Genomic DNA, 12,172 nt, shown 5'->3' on the forward strand with positions numbered 1-12,172 from the left:
GTGAGGTTTCACTGGTCGTGTATTCATATATGAACACAGGAAAGTGATGTCTGATTCATTCTACTATCTTCCCTATTCTCATCCCCCTCCCTTCCCTTCATTCCCCTTAGTCTAGTTCAGTGAACTTCTATTCTCCCCTCCCCTCTCTTATTGTGTGTTAGCATCTGCATATCAGAGAAGACATTTGACCTCCAGCCCTTTTGAGAGTGGGGTCACTAAGTTGCTGAGGTTGGTCTTGAACTCAAGGTCTTCCTGCCCCAGCCTTCTGAATCACTAGGATTGCTCAACAGATTGTAGGACAATGCCTACCTAAATTTAAATTTCGGATGAACAATGAATTCTTTGCTAGTTTATATAAATATATTCCATTGGCTACAGAGGTCACACCTGTAATGCCAATGACTCAGGAGGCTGAGGCAGGAGGATCAAAAGTTGGAGGCCAGCCTCAGCAACTTAGGGCCCAAGTAACTTAGTGAGAACATGTTGTAAAATAAAAAATTAAAAGAGCTGAGGATGTAGCTTAGTGGTAGAGCATCCCTAAATTCAATCCCAAGTACTAATTAACAAAAAAAAACAAACAAAAAACAAGCCATGTGTTTCACGCCCCCGCCCCGCAGGTGTGTGAGTCAAAGAAACAAAAGAGGTGAAAAGACAGGTGATTCCTGCTCCTGACACCCCCATTTGCTCCCAGTGGCTCTTTCCCTCAAGCAGAGGCCTCTGGCATGGCTTCACCCTCTAGCCAAGCAGCCCACACTCCACTAATCCACTAACCCACCTAGAAGTATTCTTAGAAAGGTGAAATCTTTCAATGAACAAGTAGACTGCTTTTAAAAGTGATGTTACTGAAAGCTCACATTTATTCAAGTCTCAGAACCAGCACCATTAACATTTTCTGAGACTTGTTCTGTGCTGCAAATGAACCAGCTTGGAAATAGACAATCTCCATAAATTATCCACCAATGCCAACTCTCTGTCTGTCTGTCTCTCTCTTTTTTTTTTGGTGGTGCTGGGGTGAACCTAGGGCCTTGTGCATGCTAGGCAAGCCCTCTACCAACTGAGCTGTATCCCCAGCCTCCTCGATGCCACTCTCAACACATACTTGATGCAAACCTACTGTGTGCTAGTGCTACGGGCACTGCAACCTTTTTCCACAGGGCTCACGCTAGTGAAGAGTGGGCAGTGGCAAGCAGCTGGAATCAAGAGGGAAGCCCATGGGCACTGGCAGTCATGGACAAGGGGCCAGGGAACTGGGCGTGCAGGGCAGTGAGGACTGAGTCTGTCTTGACAGGGAAGGGAGGACAGAAGCGCCCTGAGGTGGAGCTGACCCCATGCTGCTGAGGGTATGAGAGAATCCAGCAGGACCCTTGGGCTCTATCCTCAGTTAGGAGGACGATGGCCACTGAGGCCCCTGGGGAATAATAGGGAGGGCAGGCAGAGGCAGCGGCTCTACCTGGGTGTCAACCATATCCCCTGGACAGATGGACACTTGTCTGGGTTCGAGAGCGGGGCCTGCCAGAGGTGTGGATCTGGGTGTGCTTGAGGCAAGGCAGTGAGATCTCCAAAGGAGGGAGCAAAGGACCTGGTGCTCTTGAGACAGAGATGAGAAGGCCCAGCAGCAGGGGACAGGTGGGTGAATACCAGCTATGCCCAGTGCTACCTGAGGGGAGAAAGGCCACACAGACCACTACTCTGGGGATTGTTGAAAAGGTGGGAAATGGTGGGAGGGGCTTGTGGGGAGAGGCAGGCAGAGGGTCTGTGCCTTGTTTTCTTACAGATGGAGAAGTAACAAATGTGCAGGGTGGAAGTGCTCCACTGATCCTGGAGAGGTCAAAGGGCCTGGGCCATGGGGCACGGTGGCTGTGAAGAGGGCTGAGCAGTAGCAAGCAGGGTGGGTGTATGGAGAGGAGCTCAGGCAGCCCTGGGTCACAGGCATCTCCCTGGCTAGGCTGTGGCCAGCTCGGAATGGTGGTGGTCGACGTGGACACAGGCAAGCTGGGGCTGCATCAGGATTCAGCCCCTGGGCAGGAGGCTGTTGAGGAATGAAGGCCAGAGCTCTGCCTTGCATTGGTTACTGTTGGTATTCAAGCCAATTTCTAATTAGCCTCTACTCCCCAGCTTCCTTCCATCATCCAGGGCGCCTCCGTCTGGTGCCTGGATCTCTGCTGCTGGTGTGATCCTTGTTCTCAAGACAACTTGATGCCAGACCAGCAGCAGTTTTTGAAGCATGCTCCAAGAGTCCAGGTCCTTCAGGGATCTGTGAGTCAAAACTACATCCACAACATACTCAGGGCATGATCTGTGGCCACTATGCTCATACTTTGCTGAGGGCAGGTGAGGGGCACAGGCTGTGCTGAGCTGGGGGGACCTGGTGGCGTCTCCCTGGTACATACATTATTTTTGCTAGAAAGAATGACTGCTGATGAAAACTGACAAACCTGGGAATGTGGCAGGAGACGGATGGAGTGTCTTCCACCCCAAGGAGAACAAGGGGCAGGATTTGTGGCCAAGGATAAAATTCAGGCTTTCAAGCAAGGAATCGGGACTAGAGAAACCCTGCCTTTCCCCAGGAGCCAGGCTCTCCCAAGGCGGACACTGCTTAGTGAGCTGCATCCTTGGGGGAAGACGTGCATGTCATTGTCAAAGTGCAAGAAGGGCTGATGGCCTGTAATGTGGGGAGTACAGAGGGTTCCTGGGGCAGCTTCCATTTGCATGGTAAGGAATCTCAGGACCAATGTCTGTCCATTAGTACCCCTGGCACCACATGGTACCAGAGTGGAGGACCCACTCCAGCTTCCATTTGCATGGTAAGGAATCTCAGGACCAAGGTCTGTCCATTAGTACCCCTGGCACCACATGGTCCCAGAGTGGAGGACCCACAGTGGAGGACCCACGATTATCTGAAAAGGCTTTAAAAATGCCCTTTGCTTCTCCAACTGTATGTGAGTAGGGGTGGGGACACATCTTTTTCCTCTTTCAACCAAAGCACCATAAGCCTCACAAGACTAGGTGCAGAAGCAGATGCGAGAATCCAGTCATCTCTCATCAAGCTGGACGCAGAGATTTGCAAAATGTACAAGCTATGCCACTCTTCTGCTGTTTTGTTTTAGAAACTACATTCCCAAAACACAAGTTATTTGTGTCGACACATAATGGACTTACTGTTATACTAGTTTTTATTTTTATTAATTTTTTGGTACCAGGGATTGAACCCAGGAGTGTCCTACAACTGAGCTACATCCCCAGTCCTTTTTATTTTATTTTCAGACAGGGTTTTGCTAAGTTGCCCAGGATGGCTTTGAACTTGTGATACTCCTGCCTCAGCCTTCCAAGTTGCCGGGATTATAGGCATGTGTCACCACCCCCAGTTAGTTATTTTAAACTAACAATTACTAAAAAAAAAGTTGTTTTTTTTTTCTTCTGGAGAATGGTATTTTAAAAATTTGTCCTAATTGCTTATACATGACAGCACAATGCATTTTGACATACTGTATACAAATGGAACATAACTTCTCATTCCTCTGGCTGTACATGGCGCTGAGTCCCACCAGTAGTGTAATCATACATGTATATAGTGTAATACTGTCTGTCTCATTCTACCATCCTTCCCATCCTCACCCCTTCCCTCACTCCCCTCTGCATCCAAAGTTCCTTCATTTTTCCCTACTCCCCCCTCAACTCTGGATCAGTATCCACTTATCAGAGAAAACATTAAGCTTTTGGTTTTTTGGGATTTGCTTATTTCATTTAGCATGGTATTCTCTAGTTCTATCCATTTGCCTGCAAATGCCATAATTTCATACTTCTTTAAGGCTGAGTAATATTCCATTGTATATATGTACCATATTTTCTTTATCCATTCATCTGTTGAAGGGTATCTGGGTTGGTTACATAATTTAGCTATTGTGAACTGAGCTGCTATAAACATTGATGTAGCTACATCACTGTAGTATGCAGATTTTAAGTTCTTTGGGTATAAACCAAGGAGTGGGATAGCTGGGTCAAATGGTGGTAACAATTACTAAAAATTTTCTCAACTTTTACTTATGAAGGCCTTTGATAAAATTCAGTACTCATTCATGATAAAAACACTAAAACTGGGGATAAAAGGAACCTACCTCAACAACATAAAGTTACATATGAAAAAACCAAAGCAAATCTCATGGTAAATGGGAAAAAATGGAAAGCATTTCCTTTAAAATTTGGGACAAGGATGTCCACTCTTGTCACTCCTGTTTAATATAGTGCTAGAAACTCTAACCAGAGCAACTAGGCAACAGAAGGAGATAAAAGGATTAGAAATAGCAAAGGAAAAAGTCAAATTATCACTGTTTGAAGATGATATGATCCTATACCTAGAAGATTTGAGAACTCCACCAAAAGACTGCTAGAGATAATAAAGAAATTTGGCAAAGTAATAGGTTACAAAATCAACATACAAAAATCCATTGCTTTCCTATGTACTAACAACAAATCTGCTGAGAAAGAAATTAGGAAAACAATTCCATTCACAATAGCCTCAAAAAAAAAATAAAATACTTAGTAATAAATCTAACCAAGAAGGTGAAAGGCTTCTCTACAATGAAAACTATAGAATACTGAAGAAAGAAATTGAAGACCTCAGAAGATGGAAAGGCTTCTCATGTTCATGGATAGGCAGAATGAATATTGTTAAAATGACCACATTACCAAAAGCAATATATAGATTCAATGTAATCCCCATCAAAATATCAATGATGTTCTTCACAGAACCAGAATAAACAGTCCTAAAGTTCATTGGAAGAATAAAAGACCCAGGATAGCCAAAGCTATTAAGCCTAAAAAGCAGTGCTGGAGGCATCATAATACCTGACTTCAAATTATACTACAGAGCTGTAGTAACAAACACTGCAGAGCACCAACATAAAAACAGACTTATTCTGTACCGCTGCACACAATGGCACACAAACCCACACATCTACAGTCATCTGACCCATGACAAAGGTAGCAAAAACATACACCAGAGAAAAGACAGCCTTTTAAAAACAAATGGTGCTGGGACAACTGGTTTATCCACATGTAGAAGAATGAAACTAGACCCTTACCTCTCATCCTGCACAAAAATCAACTCAAAATGAAACAAAGACCTCAGAATTAGACCAGAAACTATGCAACTCCTAGAAGAAAACATAGGGTCAACACTTTGGCATAGAGGCACTTTCTCAATAGGATCCACAAAACCCAGGAAATAATGCCAAGAGTTAATAAATGGGATGGCACAGCAAAGGAAACAATTAGGAATGTAAAGGAAGAATCCACAGAATGGGAGAAAATCTCTGCCAGTTACTCTTCTGACAGAGAATTCATATCTAGAATACATATAGAATACAAAAAACTATACACCAAAAAAAAAAAAAAAAAAAAAAAAACCCAAATTAATAAACAGGCAAACAAATTAAAGACACTTTTCAAAAGAAGAAATATAAAGGGCCAACAAATATATGAACAAATGTTCCACATCATTAACAATTAGGGAAATGCAAATCAAAACTACACTGAAATTTCATCTCACATGTCTAAATGGCAGTCATCAAGAATATAAATAGGGTTGGGGAGATAGCTCAGCTGGTAGAGTGCTTGCCTTACAAGCACAAGGCCCTGAGTTTGATCCCCAGTACCGTAAAAAAAAAAAAAAAAAAAAAAAAAGAATATAAATAATAATAAATGTTGGAAAGGATGTAGAAAAACAGGAATCCTTAAAAAAATTTTTTAAAGCTGCAGATAGACATAATACCTTTATTTTATTTATTTATTTTAATGTGGTGCTGAGGATCAAATCCAGTGCCTCACACATGCTAGGCAAGCGCTTTACCACCGAGCTACAATCACAGCCCCAAAAGGAACATTTTTACATTGCTGGTGGGACTGTAAATTAGTACAACCACTATGGAAATCTGTATGGAGGTTTCTCAAAAGGCTAGGCATGGAACCACCATACAACCCAGCTATACCACTTCTAAGGTATTTATCCTAGAGAATGAAAGTCATACAACAGTGATACATGCATGTTTATAGAAGCACAATTCACAATAGCCAAACTAAGGACAGTCTAGGAGTCTATCAACAGATGAATAGATGAAGAAAACGTGATATATATTCAGTCATAAGGAAAAATGAAATTATATATAATTTGCAAGAGAATGGATGGAACTAGAGATCATTTTGTTACATGAAATAAGTCAAACTCAGGCCAAAGGTAATGTTTTTTTTCAGAGATGAAAAGTAGAGAAGAAAAAAGGAAAAGAAAGGTGGGGGTGGAGCTCATGAAAATCAAAGGGAGATCAGCAGAGGAAAGGGACCAAGGGGTAAGAGGTGGGGAGGGAGGAGGAGAGTGCTTGGGATTGACATTGGCCAAATTACATTGCTATACTGTGCATCATTTGCATGTACAAATTTATTACAGCAAATCCCATCAGTATGTACTATAGTGCACCAATTAAAAAAAAGTGGGATAAAATTTTTCTTGACTTTAATTCCTATGATAGTATCATCAGTAAAATCACAGAGAGAGCTTCATGGGACAGTCACAGCCTTCTGAGTGCAGCTGAGCCTGCGGCCCTCAGTGTGTGCAGGCATCTGCACGTTAGCTTACCTAAGACTGCGTCCTGGATGGCGCGCTCGGGGTCGTCGAGGTGCACGAGGAGCTCCCTGTACAGGTACTGAATGCTGCTCTGATAGTACGCCCTCCCCTCGGTGCTCTGGACGCACTGCAGCCAGGTGAGCAAGGTAGAGGCCGCTGTCAGTCTCACTTCGGTGGACACGTCATCCAGGCGCTTCAAGAGCTCTGGGAGGAGGGGCCCAGACAGGAGTGAGAGGGTGCAAGCAGACACTAACAATATTTAATCCACAAAGTTGGGAGCACTTGCCCTTAGATCCCATGAACCCACACCTTGAGGGAGACATCAGGTATTAAAGCACTTACAGTGAGGTACTCTGGGTTCTGACCGGGGCCCTAGACCACACTGTGTTCTAACAGTCTGCCTGCAGGCTCGGCAGCTCTGTGCTGCCCAGGAGCTGTGCCCCACCTGTGAGGTGGCCGGAGCCCAGTGGCTCTAAGATGCTGATCACATATAGGCTTCCCAGGCTGGCTGCCCATTTTTCCCAGCCAGCAGCTGGCATAGGAATGGGTTGCTGATCCTTCCTCCCACCACTGTGGGCTCTGGATGGGGCTGAGGCAGTGGTGTGGTGGCTGTGGGTTTGTTTCTACTAGGCCACTGTGACCAGGTCACTCTGCCCCCCCAAACAGAACAATCTTTCCTGATGGGTGAAACTTTCAAAGTAAAAGAATAAGATTTTTAACCACATTTACACTTTTCCCTATAATCTTAAGAAAACCTCTGGCTTCTGGAGAATTGGTGCAGGTGGGAAGAGTGGGTGCTGGCGGGAGTCCACACCTCTCTCCTGCATGGAAGGCATGAAAACATCCGAAGTTCAGAGTGTCCCACAAAGAGGGGTCTCTGGCTTCCTCATGAGACGCCTGTGGGCTCTCTCAGGTGCTGGGTATCTGCTGTAAACTGCGTGGAAGCACGCACGTCTGCACGACTGGGACTGGCACAGGGGAGGGAGTGCCCCAGGCACGCTGTGTGACATCCACACATCCTGCAAGGCAATCACTTCACCTTGCATCTCAGGATGAGGAATGGAGTCAGAGTTAGGATGTGTGCAAGGCAGCAGTGCACAAAGCCAAGTGCAAAGGCACACTCCTCCAGGCCATGAGTGCCCAGGCCAAGTCCAGATCACAGGGGCTGGTACTTGCTCCTGTAAACCAGCTGTGGACAGAAGAGGCTGCCTGCAGGTTCACTTCTGGGATAGCTATCAGGGCTGGTCCTGCTGTTCCCTTCATCACAGTGGGTCAGGCATGCCCTTCCCTCTCTGGTCAAGTAGGCAACAATTCTTTCAACACATCAATTTAAGAGCACAGAAGGGCACCGAGAGGTGCAGGAACCTTCTGAATTTTTTTGTCATGAAAATAACCACCACGTTTGCTGAAACTGCAGGACAAATGCCCAAACACATGCAACCTCCTCACTGGCTTTCCCTTTTAAGAGCAAAGAGTGGCAGGTGCAGTATGCATGCCTGTAATCCCAGCCACTAGGGAGGCTGAGGCAGGAGGATCTCAAGTTCAAAGCCAGCCTCAGGAAAAGCAAGGCGCTAAGCAACTCAGTAAGACCTTGTCTCTAAATAAAATACAAAATAGGGCTGGGGATGTGGTTCAGTGGTTGAGTGCCCGAGTTCAATCCCTGGTACCCGCAACACCCCGACTAAAAAAAAAGCAAATAGTAACCAAACTGACCCTGGCAGCCAGGATGCACTCCCATCTCCTCTTGGGCTGCACCTCACCTTCTCTTCCATGCCTTCAATGCACTGAGCTTTAAATTCCAGGGCTTATTTCATTTACAGGAATCTTTGAGAATCACCTTTTGGAAATTAGGTGTGTGGGCACTCCCGTTTTAAGAAATAAGCAACAACAGACAGGCATCTTTCTAGAACTTCCTGTTTTTTAAAATTTTTTAAAGAATTTTTGTAGTGCTGGGGATGAACTAGGGCCTCCTGCATGCTAGGCAGGCGCTCTCCCACTGAGCTATATCCCAGTCCGTTGGTTCTTTTCACAGCTAGCTGCTCTTTATTCCTGCTTGCCTTCTAGTTTCCCGGGTGTTTTAATGGATGTTACTCTCTCAGCTTTGAAGAGAGAATGTGGGGCAGGCCCTCACCTCCCTGCGCTTCCATCCAGGGCCGGCCTTCCCTGTTCTTCCATTGCAATATCTGCAAGCTCCCCTTGAGCCACTGGTTTTCCTTCTCCGAGTTCACTACTTGGTTCAGCACATCCTTTTCTTGGTGGCTGCTCACTGACTACCTGGTTGGCACCTCTCCCTCCTGCATTCATCTCAGTCTGGGATGTCTGGTGTTTGCAGACACGGGGCTGTTGGTTCTGTCCCTCCCTGGTGCCCAGGTCTGGTTTCAGCACAGGGGCACTTTCTCCAGTGCATTGTGATGGAAGCTGTCCCAGATTTTATTTTCACAGTGAGGGCCTGGTCATAGCACCTGCCTGGGCAGGGGGTCCCGCAATCCTTATGGTCATGCACACTGGCTGCTGTGGACATGAAGCTTTGTCCTCCCTGCCCTCGTTCTGCTCCAGAAATCTTTACCTTCCACACGTTCTACTCACTGGGTGTTTTATACCTGCCACTGCTGGTATAAACTTGTACCAGCTCAACCAGAAGCCAAAGAGCATGTGACAGCAAATGCTTTGATGAACGGTGTCCTACCTGGATAAATCTTGATGAGCTTATCTGGATCCATCGTGTCACCAGTTGTCTTTAAAAATGTGTTCAGGACACGGCAGGAAATAAGCCGGGTGGTCTGGACGTCCTCCTCCAGGGTGGCCAGCACCTGTGGCATCAGTGCTTCCTGCACTTCCTGCATCTGCAACCAGTCAGCGTGTGAGGGGATGCCTGGAAGCTGACCTGCCCATCTAAACACTACTTGGCACCCACGCCCTCACACCAGTTCCAAAATGACAAAATGACATGCAGTCTGAAAGGCTGTTTTGGAAAGTTCTACTTGGAAGTATACTTGATTTTAAAACATACATAACTTCAACAGTTTTTATTTTAATGTGGCCAGCTGACAAGGTCCAAGTCCTACTACCCAGTGCTGTGCCTGGAGCAATTAGCTTGAGCGACAGCCCTCCCATGTGCCAGGAGGGGGCGCTCGCACACTGTGGGTGCCCAGCACAAAGGCCTTGAGGAGGATGAGGCATTCACAAGACCTGGCAGGAAGCCACGGTTTTCTAGCTTCCCAATTCCTGCACTAGTCGGACATGCTAACAAGCAGAGCAGAAAGCCTGAGGCCTGCCCCTACTCAGGGACTCCGTCGTTAAATTCTCAGTCTTCTAAAGGATGCAATACATAAACCAAGAGGAGGAGACCAAATTCCGTGCCAGGCCACCAGGTTTCTCAAGGTCACAAAGCCTGTGATCCCAGCCCTGCCCGCCCCCAAGTACAGCCCTCTGTGTTCTCCTGCTCCTTGTAAGAAAAGCACTGTGCTGGTGCTGTGAAACCCCAAGTGAGGCCCCACGTTTCCTACTGCAGGCTTCCTGCCTGTAGCCAGGACATGTCAGGGCCGTCCCTACCTGTGTGGCCGACAGGATGTCGCTGCTGGTGAGTGCCCACAGACAGGACACAGCAGCCGTGCGAATGGCTGCAGCCGTCCTCCCTGCTCTCCACTGCAGATTGGGAGCCAGGATGTCCTTCAGCACCATCTCCAGGTAGCTGGGAAACTGCCTGGAGCCAAAGCACGAAGGCGGTGAGGGCAGCGGATGGACTTGCGCCAGAGAAAGCACTTTAGTTTGGGAAGTGCACTGGGCTGGGACAGCCTAACAGGAAGCACTGGAAGTGACACCCCCCAGGAGAACTTCCATTCTGGGGAGGAGGTGGCTTCGGGCTGGGTGCTTCTCCAGTGGAAGAGGGAGCTGTTGCCCAGCCAGCAGACAGAGGCACAGCGGTCAGGGCAGGGCTGTACTTCCAAGGGCTTCAGTGTCCTCTCTTTGGACCAGTGGTAGGTCCTGATTTTCAGGGGAACTCTACAGTCTGAGGATGTTGTTCAGTCTCTTTAACACCAGAGGCTGCAACTCCAGTGTCTCCACTGAGAGGCCTGAGCTACCCTGACCCCGGCCACCACAGCTCCCAAGGCCCAGCAGACTCATATCCATCTGTGTTCACTTTATAGAAACTGGTCAATGGACACCTTTGACCACATGACCCTCCATGTCAGCAAGGGCAGCAGCTGTGGGGTCACTTGGCCTCAGGGAGGGAAGAAGCTCCTGCCAAGAGCCAGGGCGGCTTCGTCCTAGCTCCACATGCTGTCAGGGCAAACAATACAAAACCCCAGTCGCGCGCTCTCACTTCGCCTGACCAGCTCTGCATCTGCACACTTGAGTGCCCTGTTAAAATGGCAGAAGCCTCAGCATCTCCTGCTGGTTCCTGCACCTGCAGGCCCCTCCTGACAGGCCCTGTCTCCAGTATCAGCTGTGCCAGTGGCATCCAGGACAGTAAGAGACCACCCCACATGCGTAGCCCTCTCCTTTGAGGGCTCCAGGTGCTTGCCCCCAGCAGGGCACTGGGGCCAGGATGGAGATGGACAAGCAAACCTGGAGAGTTAGTCGGCCGCAGAGGGATGCAGAGTTTCAGTCAGGTTTCCAACGTGTTTTAACTTTTAAACACAGAGCTGTCATGTCCTGCAGTGATTCACAAAAGGACTCCGGGAATGACCTAGCTCCCTGCACCCGTTTCCAGGTAAAAGTGGCATTGAAAAGTTGTGGGCTTAAAGTTGAGGGGGTGTACAGAGGCTGACTGGACCCTGGTCCTTAGGAAAGATGGCTGCAGCCACATGGTCCCCAGACCCTGCCATCTGCACCATTAAAACAAGGGGAGTAAGAAAAAGACAAATTCCTTTGAAGCAGGAGTTCTGTGAGGATGCACACCAGACCTTGCTATTGCAAGGACATGTCCCGGTGACACATCCAAGAGGCCCCTTCAAAAGAGAGGACACTGCTCTGCCAAGAGGCCAAATGGAATGGGACAACGCACAAAAGATCACACACATCACCTTCCTTGACAGCATGACAGCAATTTTTAAGTAAATCTTTTACTCTCAGGTTGGCAAAAAGTTCTCCACTCATAACCAATGAGGATTGGAGTGGAGAGTGGCAGCCCGGGACATGTTATTGTCCTAACTCCTCCCCACGTCCCCTCTCAGATGCTCTGGCAAGGGTGGGAATCTGTGAGGAGGAGGCAAACAGGAGAGTGAAGACAAGCATCCCTCAGCAGGTCACTCCGCAGGTCACTTTAGGAGGAAGGCCCAGTCACAACCAGGCCTGCCTGCAGGAAGCCTGCCAGGCACAGGAGCCAGGGGCCTGCAAAGGACCAGCATGCTGGGCTTGCTGCTGGCACGCATCCTTCTCTGGAAAGGGACGTGACCTCTGGATATGCCCGAAGGTGGCACAGCCTTACACTATGCCCCTCACCATCTCTTTGGGGTTTCTGGTAGATATAAGGAAGCCCTGGAAGCCTTTTAATGGTCCATGTGCGTCCACGGTGGAAATACCTGATCCCAGACCTGAACCTCTCAGCCACCT

General features: G+C 47.7%; 1 protein-coding gene across 1 annotated transcript in view; it reads right to left on the reverse strand.

Moving 5' to 3' along the window:
* Positions 1-12,172, reverse strand: part of Dnaaf5 (dynein axonemal assembly factor 5) — a 48,465-nt gene that overhangs the window by 1,744 nt on the left and 34,549 nt on the right. Inside the window, exons 10-12 of the mRNA XM_047533591.1 lie at positions 10,169-10,319; positions 9,303-9,459; positions 6,629-6,820 (exon numbers count right to left, since the gene is read on the reverse strand). Coding sequence (XP_047389547.1) covers positions 6,629-6,820; positions 9,303-9,459; positions 10,169-10,319 — 500 coding nt within the window. The remainder of the gene's footprint in view (positions 1-6,628; positions 6,821-9,302; positions 9,460-10,168; positions 10,320-12,172) is intronic.

The sequence above is a fragment of the Sciurus carolinensis genome, chromosome 18 (assembly GCF_902686445.1).
Source record: "Sciurus carolinensis chromosome 18, mSciCar1.2, whole genome shotgun sequence".
In the NCBI taxonomy this organism is placed as follows: Eukaryota; Metazoa; Chordata; class Mammalia; order Rodentia; family Sciuridae; genus Sciurus; species Sciurus carolinensis.